At 40.2% G+C, this 23,046-nt stretch overlaps 1 protein-coding gene across 12 annotated transcripts in view; it reads right to left on the bottom strand.

Annotated features, from left to right (window-relative positions):
* Positions 1-23,046, bottom strand: part of LOC122882838 (plexin-A1-like) — a 325,344-nt gene that overhangs the window by 225,836 nt on the left and 76,462 nt on the right. The window contains exon 4 of one of the 12 annotated variants that reach the window (XM_044210661.1): positions 8,870-11,425. The exons of the other annotated variants lie outside the window; for them this stretch is intronic. Coding sequence (XP_044066596.1) covers positions 11,354-11,425 — 72 coding nt within the window. The 3' untranslated portion in view covers positions 8,870-11,353. Of the gene's footprint in view, positions 1-8,869; positions 11,426-23,046 lie in introns of those variants that run through there. 12 annotated transcript variants of the gene reach the window in all.

Here is a 23,046-nt window from a genome sequence, read left to right as displayed (position 1 = left end):
ACACACACACACACACACACACACACACACACACACACAAGATCATGTTGCTAAGCAACAGATACAACTCCTGCCAGCAAAATGCAGGCTTTTGGTGCTGCTGAAGAACCTTTACTCCAGGAAGTAAAATTTTAAATACTGGAGGTTTGGATGCAAAAGACAACGTCAAAGTGTCAAAAGTCTTGACGCCCTAGGCTAGGTTTTCCACAGGATTTACCTTGATATGAAAATCAATAACACAGATCAAGGATTCGATCTGTAATGATATGTACAAGTTCAAAATTGGCTGTGTAATAGCGCACAAGGTTGTGCTGTGTACTCCAGCAGGGGCATTTGTAAGATACATTGTCACTCTGATCTAATGCATGCCCTGCTGCCCTCAGCAAATTTGGTTATTGTTGTTGTCTTTATTAATGCAAAATGGAGGAAACAAACAAGCTATGCTGAATGGATAACATGACACCAAACAATCTGAGTAAGTATTGCGTGGAACCATGGAAAAACCGTGGATAATGGCAAAGCTGTTTGCTGACTTTTAAAATTACAACAGCCTTACAGTAACATCACCAGAAGAGCTGAAACAACTAGTCAATTAACTGACTAGACAGAAAATTGATCAACAACAAATCTGATTAATTGTATTAGATATTTATCAAGCAAAAAGGCAAATAGTATTTGGTTCCAGTATCTCAAATGTGATAACTTTCTGCTTTTCTCTTTTATTTAATTGAAAATTGAATATCTTTGGGTTTTGGACTGTTCATTTAAGAAGTCACCTTGGACTCAGGGAATTTATGATGAACATTTTTCACAATTTTTCCACATTTTATAGACTAAATTAAATCAAAAGATTGAACTGACAATGGACATAATCATAGGTTGCAGCCCTAATTACCACAACAACAAATCTGAAATCACAAGCTTGTCACTCAATGAGGCAGTGGAGGCACAGCAAATGAATGTGTCAATTCTGTCGCATTAGTTTAGGATTTGGAAACATGAGTTCTGTTTTCAAATTAATTGTGTTGGTTTTCATTTGTATGAACTTTGAAAAAGTGACTGCCAGCCCTACACTGCATGGAAAAATGGACATTCCAATGTAGGAGAAAACTGGGGATGAAACTGGAAAGCATATCAAAAAAGAGAGAGAGAGACAGAAAAAAATTGCTCAACTAGTATCAAGTAAAAAATCTTACTTATTATTACTTTTTTGCACAGGAATCAATAGAAAATAAGTATTGAAAAATACAATGTCAACACTAAAAAACCTGATTACAAAAACTTCAGATGGATGTTTCTTTACAGCTTTGATGCAACCAGAATAAACAGGACCCTCAAGCCATCAGCCGAGTCAACAGCCACAGCAGCCAGTGAATTGTATCTACAGAAAGGAGCTGGTGGCCAGTGAGCCAACTATACTGGACAAGTGGGTTTTGTCGAGAGGTTGAAGACCATAGCAGGTTTATGTGAAAGCCTGCGTGAAGAGGCTTGTGTGGCTGATCTGCATGTGAAAAACACGGGGGCTTCACACACACATTACACAAGGCATTGGCACTCTCAAAGAAATGGATACACACACATGTACACACACACTCAACAACAAACAAGAGGAGAGGGAGGGGATGTAGGAAAGAAAGCATACTGCAAAAAATAAGATGGACAGAAGATTTTATTTCTTGAGAATTTGGCAACATTACATGACCGTGTCCTTAGTAATTTTCATTGTGAAATTGTAAATTTTATTATGCTGAAACAAAAAATCAGTCACGAATTATAACAATCCAATGAATATGACCAGAATCCTTACTTTATTGTAAGCCTTAACACTTACCATGTGATTTTGTTGCAGTGTAAAAAAATCAAACAGATCAATCAATGCCAACAAGAACCGCAAAAAAACACGAGGGAGACTTGTGCGACTGTGGAATCTCAATTTGTTCCCCGTTGTTGCCCCAGCTAGAGCGCCATTGACGGCGACTAGCTCTGCTATTATTGTTTTTTTTTTTTTTTTATAGAACAGGAATGGTCCTTTCTGTCCTTTTTACATCTGTGAATTCAAACTTATCTGTATTCGTCTAGGCTCCGGCATCACTCACAGCCAAATCCTTCTCCTATGGCGTTCCTCTAAACGCCCTCCAGCTTTTTTCCCCAAAAAAATAAATCTAAAAAACAAAAAGAAAAACACCTCCCTTCCTTTTTTAACTCCTGTTCTAAAGGCTTGGTGCATTCTTTTTTCTAGCAGTTTTATTTCAAGGCCTGCTATCCCTTTCTCCATGCCTCCTCCTCTTTGTTTTCTTAAACTCCTCCTTCCTTGCTTATTTCCCTCTTCACTCTCAAAATCATCTCTTCATTTATTTTTATTTTCAAGTAACGCCTTCTCCTTATACCATCTATTGATTCTCATGACTGCACTTCAGCCCGTTTGATGTATAAATGTAAGTGAGTGTATGTATATGCTGTTGCGTTTCAGATTATGTTTGTATGTGTGCAGGCGAGGAGAAAAAGTATGTTTTTCACTGCACACGTGTGGGAGAGAATGTGTGTACTGGTTTATGACCCTGCACAACTAGAAGTGTGTGACAGAATGCATGCGGGTGTGGGGGAGTGTGTGTGGATGTGTGTGACTGTTACCATTCACACACATGCTTATGCACTTGAGTGCATGTGCAACACGTGTATTTGAGACAGTAAATGTGCATGTGCGTTTCCTTACAAGAGCATGCATTTGTGTCTACATCTGTGTGTCTGCATGCATATGTGTGTGTTTGATAAGGTGGGAGGCTGGCAGATATGACACACCTCATCTTCCTTTCCATAGGCCTCTATTTTAATCTGGCAAAACAGGCTGTGCATGTAATGACCTTTAGAAAGGGTGAAGATAAGTAGATGAGGCTGGCTGTGAGGAGTGTTGAGTTACTGTATAGAGGATCCAGTGCTGAAATAAGGGGGTGGATGACAGAGGGAGGGAGATAAATGGATAGGGATAAATGGGGTATTTAATGAGATATATGCAGATAGAGGGCTGAGAACATGGGGGATGATGCTGAATTTCAAACAAAAGGGATCCAAACCTTCAATCCTATACTGCATTTCCTTACAGGAAAACCTCCATCTCCACTTCATCAACTATATTTACATCTCTGTGCTAGCATCTCATAGTCAGCTAAAACCTTTATTACTCTGAGCACCAGAACGTGCGGTTGTCATTCACATACTGCTGGAATCAGCCACTTTTTCCAATGTTAGCAGTTCCTATGATGTCCACTGAAGATAAACATCCTCAAATACATTTAAAAAACACTCCATATAGCTTCAGATCAATATAATATTATCCAACTAAAAAACGTGGGGCTCCAATGTAGCACACATCCAACTCACTGTGTCAAGTAACATTACGCTAAATATATTTTTTTTTTCATTAAATACCATCCATGTCATAGTTAGCCACATCTCTCCTCATATCCTTCTGTGCTCTATTGTAGCACTCCCCTCCCTGTGTTCCTTATCAGTCTTCTGTTTGTCTCTCGGTGTGTGTATGTGTGTGTGTACTGGCCTGGATGGTGCGCTCTGGTTTTCCCTCCTGCTGCTGATCACCGGCATACCTGATGTTCATCACCCAATCAAGCCTCCCAGTATATCTACCAGGCTCTACCATCCAACCAGGACCAGATTGTCTCAGTGCATCCTTTCTATGGCCTAAAGCCTGACCAAGTTAAGTTTTCCAGTTGCTCGTTGTACTCCTGTTTGGCCTTGTCTGTCTCTGCTCCAGATTAACTTCCTGCCGGTGATCCAGCCGGTGATCCAGCCACCTCATCTCTCTCCAGTCACGCTGCCTTCCCTTCTCTGCCTGCCACGCTACCTGAGCCATCTACAAAAACACTCTCTTCACCGCCTCCACCTCTGAGCCCTGCCGGTCCTCTCACAGGCCGCAACGGAAAGTTCTCCCACCGGCTCCAGCAGACTACACCTGCCTCGCCCGGTCTGGAGGAGTATTCATCTACCAGTGATCTCTTGTAGTACTTTAAATAAAGACTGTCTGAACTAAAGATCCAGTTCTCCCTCTCACTGTGTCCTACTTTTGGGTTCCTTAGATCGTGAACCTAACAATCCATACATTTTTAGACACTACAGCACAGAATGTCCCACTAACAATGTTCTTCTTATACACTTGGAACACTGATATTCTCCCCTATCCATTCATATGCATATATTAGCTATGTGTTAAAAAAACCTTGGACATACAATCAAAAAAGTTGCAAGACTAATAATCTACAGCCTTTGCCATTGTGAGCACACTAGCATGCTCACAATCACAATGCCAACATGCTGATGTTTAGCAGGAATATTGTTTACCATTTTAGTTTAGTGTGTTAGCATGCTGACATTTGCTAATTAGCCCTAAACACAAAGTACAGATGAGACTGATGGGAATGTCACCAAAATTATTACAATTTAACCCAGACGTGGCATGAAATTTCCTCTTTTGTGGCAATCCATCCAATAGTTGTCCAAACATTTCACTAAAAAACAAAAATGTCAACCTCATGGTGGCACTAGAAGAAATGTCAGGGGATCACCAAACCCAGAAGGGCTCCATCCTCTGGGTACCATGAATGTCTGTAAAAAATTTTCATGGCAATCCATTCAATAGTTGTTGGGATATTTCAGTCTAGACCAAAGTGGTGGACCAACAAACCAACATTACCATCCTTAGTGTCACAGAACATATATAGTGCCAATCACATGCCAACTGATAGCATTTCTGCACAGCCTAGCTTGTCCTGAAAATAACAATATATGGCATGCCTAGATAAGACATACAGTATAGTGACTATGACATAAGTATGTAAATAAAGGAAGTGAGCAAAAACAGCTCAGGGTTTAAAGGGTTAATCTTCCCTGGTGTGAATTGTAAAGAATAACATGAAGCCTCAGCGAGCAGAAATTTATATGCATGTGTTTGTCTGCGTCTATGTTGGTTGTAGCTGTTGTTAGGATATCAGCACTTTTAAACCTCCACACCTTGAATCTGTAGTGCATACAGTACCTTCCTCACTCTAAATTGCTTTTCCAGGCACAGCTCTCATGTGGTTGGTCGGTGTTCACATGGATATCAGAGTTTTTCGACACAGCTGGGACGTCTAAACTTTGATGCTCAGTATCTCAGAACTACACTCCATTCGGGTGGGAACTTGTAATTCCAAGCTGCTGAGCTAAATGCCTACAATGTAGAAGGTAATGATAAGGATAAGTGTAAGAGGATGAGGTCAGGGGGATGAATAGAAGTGCGGGATGAGAATGAGGAACTGAGCCGGGGTTAAAGAGACTAAGGAAAGGATACAGGGATAAGGGGAAGGATAGAGAGATGAAGGGGGAGATGGAGGCTGAGAGGAAGGAGGGATGAGGAGGTAGACGGAGGGCAGAGCAGCAGAGGGATGATGGGATAAGGACGTGAAACGCAGTGGGGAGCTGGGGGAGGGTGGGTCCTCAAAAGCCCCTGATTATACTAATCCTGGTGGACCCCCCTCATAGCAGATTAGTGCCTGTACACATGCACATACACACACACAAAAAGAGAGGGACACAAACACACCTTCTGTTGCCCCAGCACATGTTGATTTGCCCCACTCTCTGGCACCCCGTGGCCACATCCAAATCCCTCACAGATTGGGCAAAAAACAGCCAGGACAGGGAGGGATGGTGGTGAAGTCACGATTCCCTTCAAACACGACTCGCTTCAATTCATACTGAACTTCCAAAAAGCCTTGTTTTTTTTGGGGGGGGGGGGAATTCAAATTTCTGAAATAACCACATTAAAAGGTCCAGTGTGTAACATTTAAGATGAGCTATTGGCAGAAATGGACTATAATATTTATAAGTATGTTTTAATTAGTGTAGAATCACCTGAAAATAAGAATCATTGTGTTTTCGTTACCTTTGAATAAGCCGTTTTTATCTACAGAGGGAGCGGGTCCCCTTCCACGGAGGCCGCCATGTTGCACCGCCATGTTTCAGCAGTAACCCAGAACGGACAAACCAAACACTGGCTCTTGATACGGCCATTCGTGTTTTTCGCGGTCACCGTAGTTTCTCCTACACGCCTGGAAGGGGAGGGTGATGCAAGTGGTATGTAAATGGTTGCAAACTGCAATTTCACTGCTAGATGCCACTAAATCCTACACATTGGACCTTTAAGACATCACATCAACTGATTTCATCTACATTACTGTCCTTTATTCCCCATTTTATTTCAAAATAATTGTATAGGTTCATTTTCTTTTGAGCGTTTGAACCTACTTGAGTACGGTGTGGAAAACTAATAAAAATACAATTTCTAAGGTCAAAAATTTACTTCCAAGCAAAATTCAACAATAAACTTGTCCTTCGAGAAACAATGGCTTAGTTACTCTGGATAATCCAAAGAACACGCTATCAACATGCATTGGTAAAAAGCAGTTCCAATAAAACTGTTTAATTATTTGGAAGAACTTAAAACCATGAGAATACTTTCTTTAAGGCCTCCTTTAACACCTACTAAAGACATGCCCATTAACCAGGCACTGAATTCTTAACTGCTGCTCAGTGGTCCACATTAGTAACTGTGGCATTGCTGAGCAGGTTCAAATGTGTAGAACTACATGAAAGTAAATCAGAAAGATGTTGCAGTAGAAAATGTGTGCTCAGCAAACATTTCCTCAATGAATAGCTTTAAAAAAGAATGCAGGAGACAGATTGTGTCACAGTAAGCATAAGCTACTAGTCAAGAAGGTAAAGAAGAGGGCTGAATGGCAGGATATGCTTAATGTCAGCCAGACTGCACAGTGCAGCACTTCTCACTGCAAATGACACCAAAAGGATGAAGAAGGATTAGAGAACACAGCATGCTGTATGCTCAAGAAGAGTTACAGGCTAACCGAAGTCTTCAAATTTACTGCACTACAGCATCCTTTGAACACATCTACAAATGATACTCTTCGTCAGGCATGTTTTCCCTGAAAATGTCACATAGGGTAAACAACAGTTAAACATTTTTTTTCCCTTTGCATGAATACATCCATGGACATTTCACTTATCCTTTCGTTACGTGTGACTAGTTATAAACACAAATGTCATTGTGCGCTGTGTTTTGTCTGCTTCTGTGTCTGTCTCAGTTTCCCAGATTAGTTGGACACACACAGACCCACCTGTATTACTCTTTCACAGGTCATCCAATACTCCCTCTGCAAATATTAAATCAGTTTTAGATTCTACTGAAACAGAGGGGGGAGGGGAGCAAGAATAGATGGTGGAGGTGACAACAGAAAAGAAGACAGAGCTGCTATGTTTTGGTGTTTTGGTAATAAGCACTTCACCCCAGAGAGACAAACAGTGAATCTTTTTCTTTGCATTTTCTGTTATGGAAGTTTGAGTGTACAGCTGCTAACAGCTCAATCACTGCTCTTACTAACTACACTGTTCATATAATAAAGGTTCTGTTTGAATATTTTAAATTCTTTAAAATATGTTTTAATAGTTGAATGTATCATATTATTTCTGATTGTGCTGTAAGGACTTTGTTACTTTGATCTTATATATTAGTTGTAATTCTATTGAAAAAAATGAGAATGAAAGCTTATCAAAGATTATTATTTTCAAAGACTACACAACAACAAAAAGGTGATCCATATCTGGCAATCCAATTATATATATACAGATCTGATATGTACGTGTTATTTCTGTAAGTCGACTTACAGCAAACCTTGCCAGGTAGCTTGCTAGCTCTGTACCTGGCATGGCATATGCTACGTCTTTCCTCCACATTCCCTGTCCCACACAACAGGACACTGATTTCGAACTAAAACTAAAACTTTACTAAGGAAACTAAGGAAAGGTTCCTGTCCCATTACTACCATACTTTACTAAAGAAGATGCTATTCAAGTCCCTGTGGGAATATCATAAAACAAAAAAGAAAATTACATTTGGGATGGGTTTCCTACATACTAGGGTGATCAAAATGACCCAGAATATAAAAAACACTTAAAAAAGTCTGTAGTCCCTCAAGTCTCCCATACACTGCCACTGCAGCTCTCAGATGCTTGCCCTCTCGCAGGCAGCCATTCCGCTCGGTGACTTTCCATGGCTGATTGAATTAATGTTGCATCTGCTAGTGTTGACATGGGAACCCTGCAGTGATATTTTGGTGCTGTCTGTTTCTGTTGGGTCTCCAAGCCAGGACACTCAGAGTAACAGGCAGTGTGGCCTGGCCTGGTGTGTGTGTGTGTGTGTGTGTGTGTGTGTAGATTTTTGTTAACTCCTAGGCCACATGGCTAGAGGGTAATCATGTTAGTGACAGGGTTGATAAGTTCACGTCCGCCAAACACAAGCACACACGTAAACAATGTTGTGGCCAAATTGCCTTCTTTCCCTAACTGTTCACTCATCTGAACTTCCTTAAATAGATTTAATAGGAAATGTTCTGAGAAAGATTTATGCATAGCCTCCAAATAAAATCTCAATCAAATTAGATTGCAGTGGAGTAAGATACAAGTTTTGAATACAAGATAACAAAAACACACAAGTACAACAGCAAAAATTGGAACATTGCAAAAGGAATATATGAAGAGTTCATCCATTTTTTTAATTATCCTAAATCGTGTTTTTTGTGCACTAAACTGGTGTTGGGCAGTTTTGATAGGATATCTCAAAATGTTCTAATTTTCATATATCATGCTTTTTAATATGCATTCAAGGCAATCAAACTATCTATCAATCAAACTGGTGTTGGTTTATTCATTTTAAGAATGGCGTTTATCTGCTTTTGCAAATTAACTCTTCATATCAACCCTTTTCCCCCTGAAAATACTCAGAAAGCCCAACAAAATAACACTCATTCAGGACTTTAGAGAAAGGTCATCTCTGTGGGGTCATTTTCAAACACAAGCAAGACGCATGCTTAATTGTTCATTGTTTGGTGTAAATTCACATTTATTGGTACTGTTGACTTTTACAATACTTATAATGCTGTCAGCGTGCATCCAGCATATCAAATTTTAATTAATCAAGTAAACCAATGCAAAGACTTAGAAAACATTTATCAATGCATATACTTCAGGAGGCAGAAAGCATACAGAGTGAAAAAAGGAAAGACACGTCAGGAGAGTCAATAAGTCAACAGCAAGTTTCACCAGGGAGATAGCTGTCATGTGCGGGGCTTTGTTGTGCTAACTGTCAAATTCACAGAAAATTGCATTTCGATTTGCTAGCAGTGGAAACGTTGTGTCCTTTGTTGTGAAAGAAGTGAACATATTTTTCCATAAGAGATGGAGAAACTACTTGTTCAGGCTGAGGGTGTCTCCAGCTGTGATGACTGCCTCCAGTTTATGTTTAAGACTTCTCTCTCTGATGGAGCCCTGACACACCAAGCCGACCTCAAAGAACTAGAGCTGACAAAGGCTGACTGATCAAACATTTTGCAATGCTTCACATCTTCTGTTAAAAAGTTGCACTTGAACACAACGCAACACTTGACCACAAACATATGGATATATATTCTGCACCTGCATGAGAGGAAACACACTCTATGGCCAAAAGCCTGGCCTTTTTTTACACATTTTGTGTTCATACTGATTTTGCATAAATATATACATCTCTCAGAAGATCATTTTATTTGACAGTTCACATTGATGCAGATGAATCGAATAGTAGTTAAGCTTTGGAAAACATGATTATACCTCATATCTATTGTCACAAAATCCTCCGGTTGGTCTTCTTTGCTTTCACACCATGAATGCACAGCAAAAGAGTTCGCTGGAAGCAGACTTGTTTAGTACACACCAGAGTTGGATTGACAAGCTTTCATAAAAGCCCAAATGAACCAAAACAAATGGGTAAACGCATTAGAGTTATACTGAACCAAACCAAACAGGTTAGGTCTGAAAACACCCTTAGTTTCAATTAAGGGAAACCTTAATTCTACAGTAATACAATTATATTTAGGCAATATATTGAAAGTAGTCAGCAGTCTGCATTTGTACAATAAAAAACTCTTGCATCCTTGAAAGACAACTAAAACAAACTAGTTTGTTAATCTGTCTCCTTATATGCCCGTGGTATTTATCTTGTGGAATAAAAAAAAGAAAAGACACAGGAGAAAACTAAATGGGTGAAATCACTGATTTGTTGGACTAAATAGCCTATCACAGTGCTCTCTTTCACTGACTGCCTCCATCACCAATTTAACATTCTCATCAGCTGAACGGCCAACACACCTCAAAAACTACAGCTGAAGCCACAGTGACGGCCTGACAGCAGCTGATGGCCAGCTTGATGTGATGGGGCCCTTACAAATACACACACACACAGACATTTTATGGCATATGGCACCGGCAAAAAGCCCAAAACATTGGACATCAAAACAAAACACAGTACAACAATTGAATTACAATGGAGTCTCCCTGGAGAGGATGTTGACAACAGCTCTCTCTCTTGGACTTTCTCTCTATGTGCTTGCATCTGTTCTCTCCCTGTTTTCTATATCCCTCTCTCTATCTGAAGCATTAGTGCGCTTCTCTTTCCCTTCTTTCAGTTCTCTTCAAATGACATCAAAACTGCTTTACTGGCATGACAGGAAAGAACCCTATGTTGGCAAAGCAATATAGTATTAAAGAGGTAAAATCATTGACATTGCTCTCTTACTATTATCTGCATCTGTCAATCTAAAGTTCCACCTGAATTTTTTAAGCCTAAACTGTACTGCATGTGACATCATGTTCAGTATATTCTTCCAAATGGGTTTTGAAATTAAACTAAATTAACTTTCAGTTACATCATTAGCTCAAGTAAACAAAATGGATGAGCACTTAAAATGTCTTAAAAGTCTTTCAACAAACTAGGATAGCTGAAAAACAGCTAAACTCTTAAGCCAGCAAACAGTTGGCTTCCTTTTTGACAGTACTACCAACTGAGTCGACACTGCAGACTTCAACAGATGAGTTTTTGTTTCTCTAGAGAAAGAGCTTTCATGGCGATGTCTGTCTAGACAGTGTTGCCTTAGAGTCGTGCTGGTGGCATCACGTGCGTGCCCATGCATGTGCACAAGAGCTGTGGGGCAAGAAAGCCAAGAAGCATCCCAGCTCTAATTAGTTAATGCTGCTAGTAGGCTCAGTGTGATGCTCTCTGAATGAGAATGGAGTGAAGTTCACCGCAAGGTCACAAGTTCAGAAAGTGGCTACAACACACATACACACAAACACACACACACAGACACATACAGTACATGTAGTATACAGATATATACATTCACACACTGATAATACACATTTGCTGAGATACACATGCATGTAGCACACACTCACTTAGGGCGTCTGGTCAGTGTCACTGTCGTCGAGCAGATACACTGATAGCTCTGTTAGCTGCTTGGCCTCTGTTCCACAAACTGGCCTCACACTGGCTTGGTGGACAGCAAAACCAGCACAGTTCACATGCACACACATATAAACATACATTACAGACAGTCAATTACAAATTGTGGTATAACAATATATTGTGGCACAATATTTGGGATCCAATTTTATCAAAACCAAATCATGTATCCGGCTACCTGGAGGTGGGAGTACACATGCACAAGTAGCACAGCCAGCATGCACTACAAAACCCTGCACAGAGGCAGAGACAGCAGCTTCATTTGTTGTCATACAAAGTGGTAACAAGGTCAAAAGAGAACAGCAACATGATAAAGAGAAAGAAAGATGAAGGGGGAGTGACGGCTCAATGCATTCCTCAGCATCCTTCCCCTCTGCAGCCATCACTTCTTACCATCTCTATAAACATTATGCAAATGTCTGTGCCACTGTGAAGTGTGCTATAATGTGATGTTGCTGGTAACAGTAAGCAGTAATCATGTTTAAAGAGTATGGGTGGAGAAATCAAACAAGAGTATTTATTATCCAGCGATCCCTAATCCGATAAGCTGTCATCACTTCACTCTGCAGCAATGCCTATAAAAAAAAACACTCTGCAGCAAAGGAATGAGGGAGAGGAGAGAGAGAGCTTCAGTCTGATGAAATGCTCGTACTCTCTCTTTCGAGCACAGACAAATCTGGATTTAGCACTGTTATTGTGTCTGTCTAGTTGTGCGTAATTAAATGTGGCTGATAATTTGATCTTTTTGTCTTGTGTCTTTTTGTTCCTTTCTCACAGCTGCTGTGGGAGACTATAGTGTGTGTGTGTGCGCATGCGTGGGTGTGTGTGTGTCTGTGTGAGAGATCAGACTTGTGATGCCATAAAAGACTGTGCGCCCCTTGTAGATGTCTTCCAATTAGAAGGTTAAACAAAGGAATGTGTTGAATAGCCACTTTACCCTGGAGGAGAAATAAATAAATAAATAATAATAAAAGCAGAGGGAGACATAGGTGGACCCAAAACACACACACACACACACACTCTACAAAAAATAGTAACTGATTTGCTCTTTCTGTGTTTTAAATTATTTTAATGCTACATTTTATGGATTTTACAACTCTTTCTGGTTATTATAGATATTGGTGATTATATACTGCAGTGTAGTAAATCATATAAAGCCACATCATTCATCAGCTTAGTGTGGTCTTACTGTTACAACTGTTGTCTGTCAAGTCTTTTTTTTTTAAGTGGACACAGTAGCCATACAGTAGAAAGGGATGAGAGAATGGAGAGAGCAGACTGGAACACAGACAGGAAACAATCAATCAAACTCCCTCCCTACCCCATTTTGCCCTTCTTTTCTTTCTTTATTAAACTTCCTCTCTGCAGACCTTTGACCTCGCTGTTCCGCTCCCCACAAGCTCCAAAAGTGAAGCTTTTTGCCTTTTGAACCCAGTCTACAGGCTTTTGCCCTGAGGCTGACAGACGATTTAAAAATGTTTCACAGTGCTTCTTTTTTTTTTCTTTGCAGAAGTAAACAACGCAGAAGTCATCACAATGGCCGACCTGGGAGCAACAACAGAGATTGCTGGTCCAATCCAAATAAACAATAAAAGGCAGAAAAAACAATAGATATATAAACACACTGCTGTCCCCCATGGGCTCCAATCCCGCTTGATGCCAAGTAGTCGAAGCAACCTTTCCTCTGTTATTGTGTTTTGCTGTCTAAGATCATAAAACACTTAAGTGTGTGTGTGTGTGGTTTGGGGAGGGGGGGTTCAATATAAAATGTGTTATCTTTCATTTTGAATCATAATGAGACTGCAGTGTAACACATATACAGTTTATGCAAACCCAAGCACATATGGCACAGCAGTGGCTGGGCAAGTCTGGCTCTCTTTCAGTTACCTGGCTTCACTGAGCCTAACATTGGTGACCTTGGATAACTGGTAGCATGAAGCTGGTTATCAACTGACTCAGTTTTCCAGTCTGGGTTTTCCTCTCTGGATTCCAGCCCAGCTATGACAGTTTATGATGAAAGAGGCGAAGCTCCTTATTGCAAGCCAATCACATGCAACATCACCAAAACCATGAGTAAAGTGCTTAATATGACATGAAATGAAATGTTAAAAATTTGGTTATTGCGGCAGGAAAATGTGATTTTCAGCAAGGTGAAATACAGTATATAAAAGTTTTTTATTAAGTCAGACAAAGGCTAGAATTAAGTGTGGTAATCACTATATAGGCCTTTATAAAGATAATTGGCATTTTCAATAGGTTCAGTAGTCTAGAATGATTGTGGAAAGTAAACTGATTATTTATAAATGTAATATTTAGATATTAGATATTTAGATATTATTTTATAAATTTATTTTCCATTGCCTTTATGTCTCATTTTTGTCACACTAAACTATTATGAATAAGTGATACACAAAGTAAAGTAAGGGCTAGTGCAGATTACAAGACTTTTGCCACAAATTGCCTGTCTCAGACACATTTCTGCACCGTGAGTCTGCACAGTATCTGTGCTTGTGCCCGTCAGGACGGGTCGTCCAGTTCAAGCAGTTCAGAGTGTCTTCACCTCATTGTGAGAAGTCATGAAAAGGACTTCATGACTTCTTGTGTCTTCCTGTGAGCAGCTCAGCAACTCAGTCTTGTATTCAGAGCCCTTTAAGGATCCTAAAGGAACGATGACTAAATTTTTACAATGATCTGACTGATCAGTAGTCTGGTTGTTGACACGTTTTGATCTGATCCTCGGAAGTTAACCTGCTCCGGAGCAGGTTAGCTGTGCAGCACAGGTCACCATGGTGATCCACTCCAGTTAAAGGTGAGCCACCTTCAAGATACCGGAAAAGCCGCCAGAGTTAAGCCCAAAGATAGTTGACTAAAACACTAAACTCGCACACACATGCATACATTATATGGCCAAAAGTATGTGGACACCCCTGCACAAAATGAGGCCCATAAAGATACTGTTTTCTGCTTTTGGTGTGGAAAACGTGACTGGCCTGCACAGAGCCCAGACTTCAACCCCATCCAACACCTTGGGAATGAACTGGGACGCTGACCATGAGCCACACCTCATCACCCAACATCAGTGCCTTACCTCACTAATGTTATTGTGGCTGAATAAGAACAAATCCTTGAGGCCACGTTCCAAAATATTCCCGGATGAGTGATGACTGCTATAGCATCAGAATAATGCCCATGCTTGGGTGTCCACGTATTTCTGGTCATGAAGTGTACCTAAAAGCTCACATAGTATGCACACCAATACATACAAACACACACACAAGCGCAGAAACCATCTCCAAAAGTTAACACACCCATGCTGTCCAAGAATCTGTTATCCCTCCGTCTCCCTGCATCTCTCCTCTTTAATCCCTCTCTCCACATTCTGTCATCTGCCTGGCAGAGAGAGGGAGACAGACAAACAAAGAGATAGAGAGAGAGAGAGAGAGAGAGAGAGAGAGAGACAGCAAGACTCTTGGCTGGTGTGCAGGCTGTTTGGAATGATACAGGAGAATGTGGAGAGCCCTCTCATCTCTAATCTCTCGCTTTTCTCTCGCCTGTCTCCACTCCCTCCTCTACCCCTTTCGCCCAGTCTTATCAGTCTGTTCAGCTGACTCAACCTCCTCACTCTTCTGTTCCTTATTTGCTCTGTTTTCCAAACTGAGGAGCACTGTTTATAAGATCTTCCATCTTCATGCAACTGCAAAGTAAACCATGCATATCTAAAACAGCACCAACCAGATACTGTATGTGAATGCATGTTAGTGACTCTTCTTTAGAACATAAATTAACATAATTTTTCATGTTATCACACAATTTGACACACATATTATGAAGAAAATAAGTTCAAGTTCAAACGATCAAGAACAAATATCACTGTATAACAGTTGATAAGAGAAAGAAAAACGGAAAGGAAGAAAAGGAAAGAAAGAGCTAGCCTTAGATAACAGCCACAGCTAAGAAACAATTTGACTGTCCAAAAAGCTTATTAGTCTAGCAAATTTAATGTTAACATACTGCTGACATTAAAAATAAGGATTTTTTGTGCTGCTCTGGAGATGTGTCTTGTGTGTTGATAAACCAAATGGCCTTTCTTTTACACTGAGCCTGTGAATACTGTGCTGATCTGATTACACTTATACTCTCTCCTGTCATGGTTTTCCAAGTGGGCCCTGGGGATACCAATGGGGTCCCTACATGAGCACCAGTCGGCCCCTGAGGAAAATGTGGAATAGTGTAATTTTAGCATTGTTTAATGGACCCTAAATTGTTCTAATATTGTTCCCCAAGTGCAGTCACCAGATAGACACTACCCTCTTTGGTCAAACGAGGAACTAAATAGGCTACTCAAGTGCACAATGACATGATTGTATGGAAAACATAAGCTAGTGTGGCTATCATATGGCAAGATCTGGTGACTTCGTCTTAAAAATAACTCAAGCTGCTTGTTGTGTTATTACCATATTATACACTTCCACTACACTAACCAATGTCCCTTGGAGATCTCTCTTTTCTATCAGTATGAGGAAGTCATATGTTATGGTGCTGAGATGCAGGCGGCTGTGTGGTCCACTGACCTGGTCGGTAGCCTCAAGGGTCGCTTACCACTAGTGTGACTCATGGATTAAATGTCTCGACACTAGGGCAGATTATCAACACACACACACTCACAGTTTCAATGAGACTGACCGCATGAGAAAAACTACTTACCTTTACCAACATTGTTTTCATTTAACCATGACCACACCTAGCCAAGTTCTTCTTTAAACCCTTACCCAGAAATATTTTTAAGAATATAATATTCCCCTAAACTTAACCAAATTTTAATTTATTTTGGAAGACTTGTTGATTTCCATCTTGGTACTTTCAGATGAATTATGATGTATCATATTATTAACACTGAAGGAAAACCTCAAATTTCAAATTTTCAATGAATGATGATACTGATTGTATTTAACTCTGACCATATTTAACTGCACATACATAACCCAATAGGCCATGGACCAGATAGACATTCTATTTACTGGTTATCGTAGTTACATATTGATGCATCATAGCTGCTTTACATTTTGTATATTGTTTTGTTTATTTTGTATATATCACAGTTATATTCCTTCTTACTTCACTATCTCCATTGATCTTTTGGTTATTCTGTACATTAGTCTATTTTTCTATATCTATATGCACTTTTGCTACTGTTTGCACAGTATCTGGTCTGACTGTCCTATTTCACTACCTGATACTGTGTTAAAACTAGAGCAGTAATATTACTTATTTCATTTGTATTTTATGTTTTGCAGCATTTCAAACATTTGCTCATATTTTGCTTGACAGCAACATGGCTATTGAGGCATTTTATTTTTATCCATTGACCTCAGTCACAAAGAGTAACCACTGGTCAAACAAGGCTACCCTGCTCAATATATTTTTGATGAGAAAACAGTTGAACCAGTGCTTCCAGGACAAGTTCAAATCAGCAAAACAAGTGCAAAAAAACCACCCCTTTATCTATCCTTTTAACTTCTATCACTCTCCACCATCCATCCATCCATTACTCTATCCCTCATCGCTCTGCTATAATCTCCCATTCAGCCATCCCCAGTGCCTTGTTATCTACTGTAATCTCATGGATTAACCTCACTGCTCTTTCTCATCCGCAATTGGTTCTGGTTCAGTGCTGTGGCTTCAACCATGGCTACACATTTTTGCTCCTTGGCTGTATGTGTATATGTGTGCACAGAAAGATGGGGTATGGTGGCAGGAAATAAATGACCATTACATTACATTAAATTACATTTATTCATCTGAGGCTTTTATCCAAAATGACTTCTAAACGACAATAAGTGCATTTCAACCATGTGGATACAACCCTAAAAGCTAACCTATAGCTCACCTTAAAACAGCCAAAACAAATAAAAAGTAAGATAACTGAACCTGCTTAAAAAGCAAAATACAGTAACAGCATAGCGCTTACAAAACTAAATGTCAAGAAAAAGAAAAATGACAATTGTTATGCAACATATTGTAAAATCTGGTGGTTTGCTTGCTGGCTGTCAACACACACACACACACACACACACACACACACACACACACACACCGTAGTCTAGCTAAGCACATGGTGCTTTAAAAGGGCTGAATTACTGGTGCCTGGTTCAGAAGGTGATCTGGAGCACGAGACCAAATCTTGCACACACACAAAAACACATTTCAGAGAGCGACAAGACTGAGTGGATTAAGACTTCTTATTTTGGAGACAGAGTGTTAATTGGTGTGTCATGCATGTATATATATATATATATATATATATATATATGAATGTGACAGTTAACACCTAGGGTGCGCAACTGACACAAAATCATATAGATATCTTACCAACACAGTAAATACGTACAACAACAAAAAAAAAACACACACAAATAGCTGTTAAGTAATAGAAACCTACAATATCAACATAGCAGCTCGCAATGTAAATGTTTATATATTTGAATGTGAAGCAGTTACAGTAGATCAGGAGGTTTTCAAAGTGTGATGCACGGAGGATGAGGGGGGGTCGTTTAAACCAGTGATAGTTCTCTGTACATCCATGGGTACATTGCATTAGATAATAGCTAATTCAGCATACTTTTAATGGAACACAGTTGTCTCAATTTTGTCTGGGGGGGGGGCACAGATATTGTCAGACTTGTCAGAAAACCTGCAGAGTAAATGATGCTTGCTTATTTAATTTGCTTTAATAAAAAGGCTCAAATGAATGTCCTCATCAAATATACCGTATATCTGTGCCATTTAGAAATATGACTCCAAACAAATGAAATAGAATATATGAAATGTAATATTGTTGCATTATGATCCACTGGGGAAACACTAACTGCATTAGTTCTCTTGTTACTGTCTAATTCTCTCCATCATAAGCTCATTCTCCTCTACCTCCCTCCACCTCCATCCTTTATTCTCTCTTCTTCTTCTCTTCATGCATCTCCCATCATTGGTTTCTACAACTCATCCACTCCTCTCTCTCTCGCTTTCTCTTCTTCTATTGTCCCTCCATATGACTCTGTGACATCAGGCAGCCTGCCAAGTCACTGTACACTTCAATTAGAGGAGAGACCTCGGCACACACACACAAACACACATACAGAGACACACACACACACACAATGCGACGGTCGCCTTTCAGCTGAATGCTTTGTACGCTTCCCAGTGAAAATCGAAAGGCTGCAGAGAGACAGGGAGGGAGTGTGTGCAAAACTGGCACTTGGAGCATGTCCTAGAGTGTGACTTTGATATCAGTCTTGGTAATCTAAGTCACTCTCTCCGCTGTACAATAGAAGCAGGCGCGCGCACACACACACAGACCAGATGGCTGAACAACACCAGCTCTGGTTGGGTCTTTGTCCTCCTCCACTCTCTCAGCCTGTATTTATTTTCTCTGTAGCTCTCTGCCGGTGTGTCTGGATATCTGTTTGTCTCTTTCCTCCCTGAGAAAAACTCACTACCAAACTTTAAAAGGAAAGATTCTCTGATGCAGCTGTACAGGCATACAGTCAAGCAATTCCACAAAATATAATCTGGATTTTTGCTTGTGTACTAGATCAGTTAAAGTACAGGAAAGCAGAGTAAAAGGGAGAAAGAGTGGACAAAAGTTAAAAGAGAAGAGACATGGAAAGAATGAGTAAACAAATGCAAAATCTGTGCAAGAAAAGATCAATGTGTGGCATTAAGATATGCTGCCAGTGCCGTTATCTACATCAATGCAGGTCCTGATGTAACAGGCTGGACAGAGCCTAGATATGCTTGACACCTCAATAATATAGTTCTCACTAATTGTATCTAAAAAAAAGGTAAAAATTGTCATAAATTAAATATTGTCAAGAATTAGAGCATTAGACATGGTTAACATAAAGTATATGCTGTCTCTCACTGGGATCTGACCAGTTCATCACTGCATCCAATCTTTTGTATCATTAGTGTCTAGTCAGCAAGCCGCTTTTGTGCTGTTAACATAATTGGTTACCACTGGCTAATATAGCAACTAGAATCTGTATATATACTTATATAATACAGTATATATTATACTTTGTTATTTTAAAACCTAGGTCTTATTTTTACAGTTGTCCCAGATATGTTAACATTTTAATCACCAAAACAAATGCGGAGATCTGGAGAATGAAGTCCAGTAGGTCAGGTGATTACAAAGGCTCTAAACATTACCAAAGTTTAATGGTACACTCTCAGATTTTTATATTGCACCCAATAGCACCCTTGAATCTCACCAAAAAATCAACAGTGGGGTGTATCAATAGCAGGGAGCTACACGTAATAATTTTTTTTCTTTTTTTAAGTTGAAAATGACTTTTTTTAGATAATTTTTGGGAATTTCCACTTTATTTGACAGTGACAGACTGACAGTAAAGAGAGAGTGGATGACATGCATCAAAAGGCAAGACTCAAACCCGCTGCGGCAAGGACCCAGCCCCGATATGTGGTGTGCGCTCTACCAGGTGAGCTACCGGGGTGCCCCTAAACATAATCATTTGAAAGTAAAACAACAGACAATCCAGTGAAGAAGATGTCACAGTACTGACTGCACTATAAGGCAAGACTATGAAATCACAGATGCAGCCAAAATGTAGGGGGAAAAAAACTAATGTCACACATTACAACTTTAGGTATGCAAGTAAGCATGTTTGTATGTAAGAGAGGGTGTGGGTGAGAGAGAGAGAGTGTACATGAAGTGAAGGGTCATTGTCCTTGATTGCAGAGGCCACCCAAGACATTAGATGTTATCGCTGCAGCGCACTACGCAGCGCACTACGCAGCGCAAGTTTCATTGCTTGTTTCCAACCAACGCTGTTGTCATTTTCCTGCCCAGCGCCCATGTTGTGTAAGTAGCAAATGTACTTGCGCCCATCTGTCCATCGCTGCTTGCTACACACATATGCTCATTCTCAGTTAAATATTGTGCATTTGCTCATATGCAGTCAAATGGAGTTGTTGATGGAATAGAGAATTGGGAGATGGCGGAGGAAGTGGGTCCACCTACCAAGGACCACATACCTGTCCCTCAGCGATGACAAGTGTCGCTGTAAACTTTGCTTATCCCGCAAGGCTGTAACAGACATGTGTAATCTCCTGTCAGATGATTTGGAGACTAATGCCAGCTGTCCCTATGCACTCACTGTTGCTGTCAAAGTCACTGCTGCGCAGCATTTCCTTGCAATTGGGTCATTCCAGCACCCCCTGAGTTCTATTGGAGGCATGTCACAATCTACAGTAAGTTCAGCCATACACGCAGTTATATCACTCTGATTGGTTCAATTCATGTTACGCCCAAAACACACCTATGATTAATAATGTGACTAAATACAGCCCCTTTGCACCTTGCGCCTTACTTTGCACCCAGATTATGTGCTGTTTAACTAGCAAAAGTGGAGTTGGACACGCACTGAATGCACTTGCGCCATGCACTTTAGACCATGCGCTATAGATTGATAAATAGGGACCATAGAGAGAAACCCAGATCAGGACAATCACTGGGCAAAACAACACTGGATTAAACAAGAGGTCATGATTTACAAAACACAGCAGAGTGGGGGAGATTTTAATTACAGAAATAAAATAGTGCACTATGACACTTTATAATGGCTTTTCCTTTAATTTGTCACCCATCTGTTGCTGACCTCTGATGTTCACCTCATGGATGGATGGCTGATTACAGTTTTACAATTGCTAACTCACATTTCTCTATACAAGTTCACTTTTCCAAAACTCTTCACACAACTCTCTTTAATTACTTGCAGCTCAGTAAAACAGTTAAACTCACATCCAAAATGGACTAATGTAACCAAAACACTTCAAACACAACTCAGAATCAACTCTTGTACCTGAACACCGACAATATTTGTCTGCCACTAACACTTTGTCACTCAGTATATAATGACCATAAAATCACTAACAACAGTGTCACTATTGTATTTGTAAAATTATCTTTTATTTATATATTTAGCATAAACCAAGATTCCATTACAACAAAAATAAGGGCACTTCTTTATTGCATGCCTTACAGTATATTTCAAATGAAGCCGAAATATTGCCATATATTTCAGTACCCTTTTTTTTGTTGCAGTTTTTGCATAGAGTAATTCCAAGTGCACAAAATGAAACTAAAGTAATTCCAGTAATGTAATACAAAACTATACATATTCACTATACATATGTGTATAGGCTACACATTTTCATCCACAATTTGGAGTTATATATTTTTTTTTATTTTTAGTTATGTTTTGTTATGTTTTTGTTTAACAAAAAGTTGCAAAAGTTGACACACATTTTCACATAAGACATCAGAGAATGCATTTAATTGTTGTGACAGACCCCATTGAGTGTGAAGTACGCCATGTGTGTTTGATAAAATGACAGAAGGGCCATGTGTATGCATTAGTGTATGTGTGTGCGTGTTAATGGATAGACAGATGGGGCAGTTTAGAAGAACAGTTGATGAAGGCTTTATGCTGCAGCTGGCCCTTTCTCCTCCCCTCTGCAGCAAACACACTCAGAGATACAAAAAAGGTCTACTGGCAATGTTTGTGTGTGTGTGTGTGTGTGTGTGTAGTGGTCTGTTAGTGTGGCAGCTGCCCTGGCATCAGGTGGGCAGCTCCCATTCTACATGAAGAAAGCACAGCTGCTGGAGTATGTAAACACACACTGTTTCCTACACTAAACACAACACAAACTGATGAAGATGAACTCTCCTAAATGCATAGGGAGTGTGAGATTCCCGTTAATCTAAGGACCAGTATCTCTTAGAGACCGATATTTGCAGGTTCACACAAACAAATGGAAAATGGACCCTCTGCAGTCCTATTACATACACACACATGCACACACAGTCTGCATCCATACCTACATGTGCCCTCTAATCAGATGCATGTGTATACACACACACCCATGCAGGCTGCGTCTTTCCTTGATGTGAAAGAGATTAACATAACAGGCACACACGCACATTGAAATGCTTCCTCTGCTCTCTAATCAGACATAAACACACACCCAATCCAGACAGCATCTTTCCCTTGATGTTAATACTGAAGACTGTCAAACACACACACACTGTGAGCTGCATCTCTCCCTAGATACTAGTACAATGTACCAAAGAGTAGTGCGTCAAACAAACCTGCATAGACACACTCCCATCAACACACCACACGCACACAGCTACCCCCAACATGCCAGTTGTTCTCCAGATGCATGCCAGATACAGAGACACATGTCCACCCATCACCTCCCGTATCTGTGCAGACACATGTTGTGATGTGAGGAGGTTAGCCAGCTTGAATCAGGCCACTGGCACCTGACACCGGTCATCAGCATAACAGCTGTCTGAACACATCGCTGGCTGTGGCTGAACGTCTCCATATGTGTCTGTTGTTTGCCTGGACTTGTGGCAGTACATGCTCTAACAGCGGGACATTCTGACTCAGCGCCGGGACTGGTGATGTCTACGGTACATGGGTTAGAAGCCTGTATTTCTGGAGTTACAGGGTTAACACAGGGTTATTTCTTGTTGCACATTTTTCACTCGTGATCACAATATGCTGTATTCATAGTATAGCCATATGTGAATTACATCATAAAAGGGGATGCCCTTC

This window comes from Siniperca chuatsi, linkage group LG10 (genome assembly GCF_020085105.1).
Source record: "Siniperca chuatsi isolate FFG_IHB_CAS linkage group LG10, ASM2008510v1, whole genome shotgun sequence".
NCBI classification, from domain to species: Eukaryota; Metazoa; Chordata; class Actinopteri; order Centrarchiformes; family Sinipercidae; genus Siniperca; species Siniperca chuatsi.
This window is presented reverse-complemented; position numbering and strand designations above follow the sequence as displayed.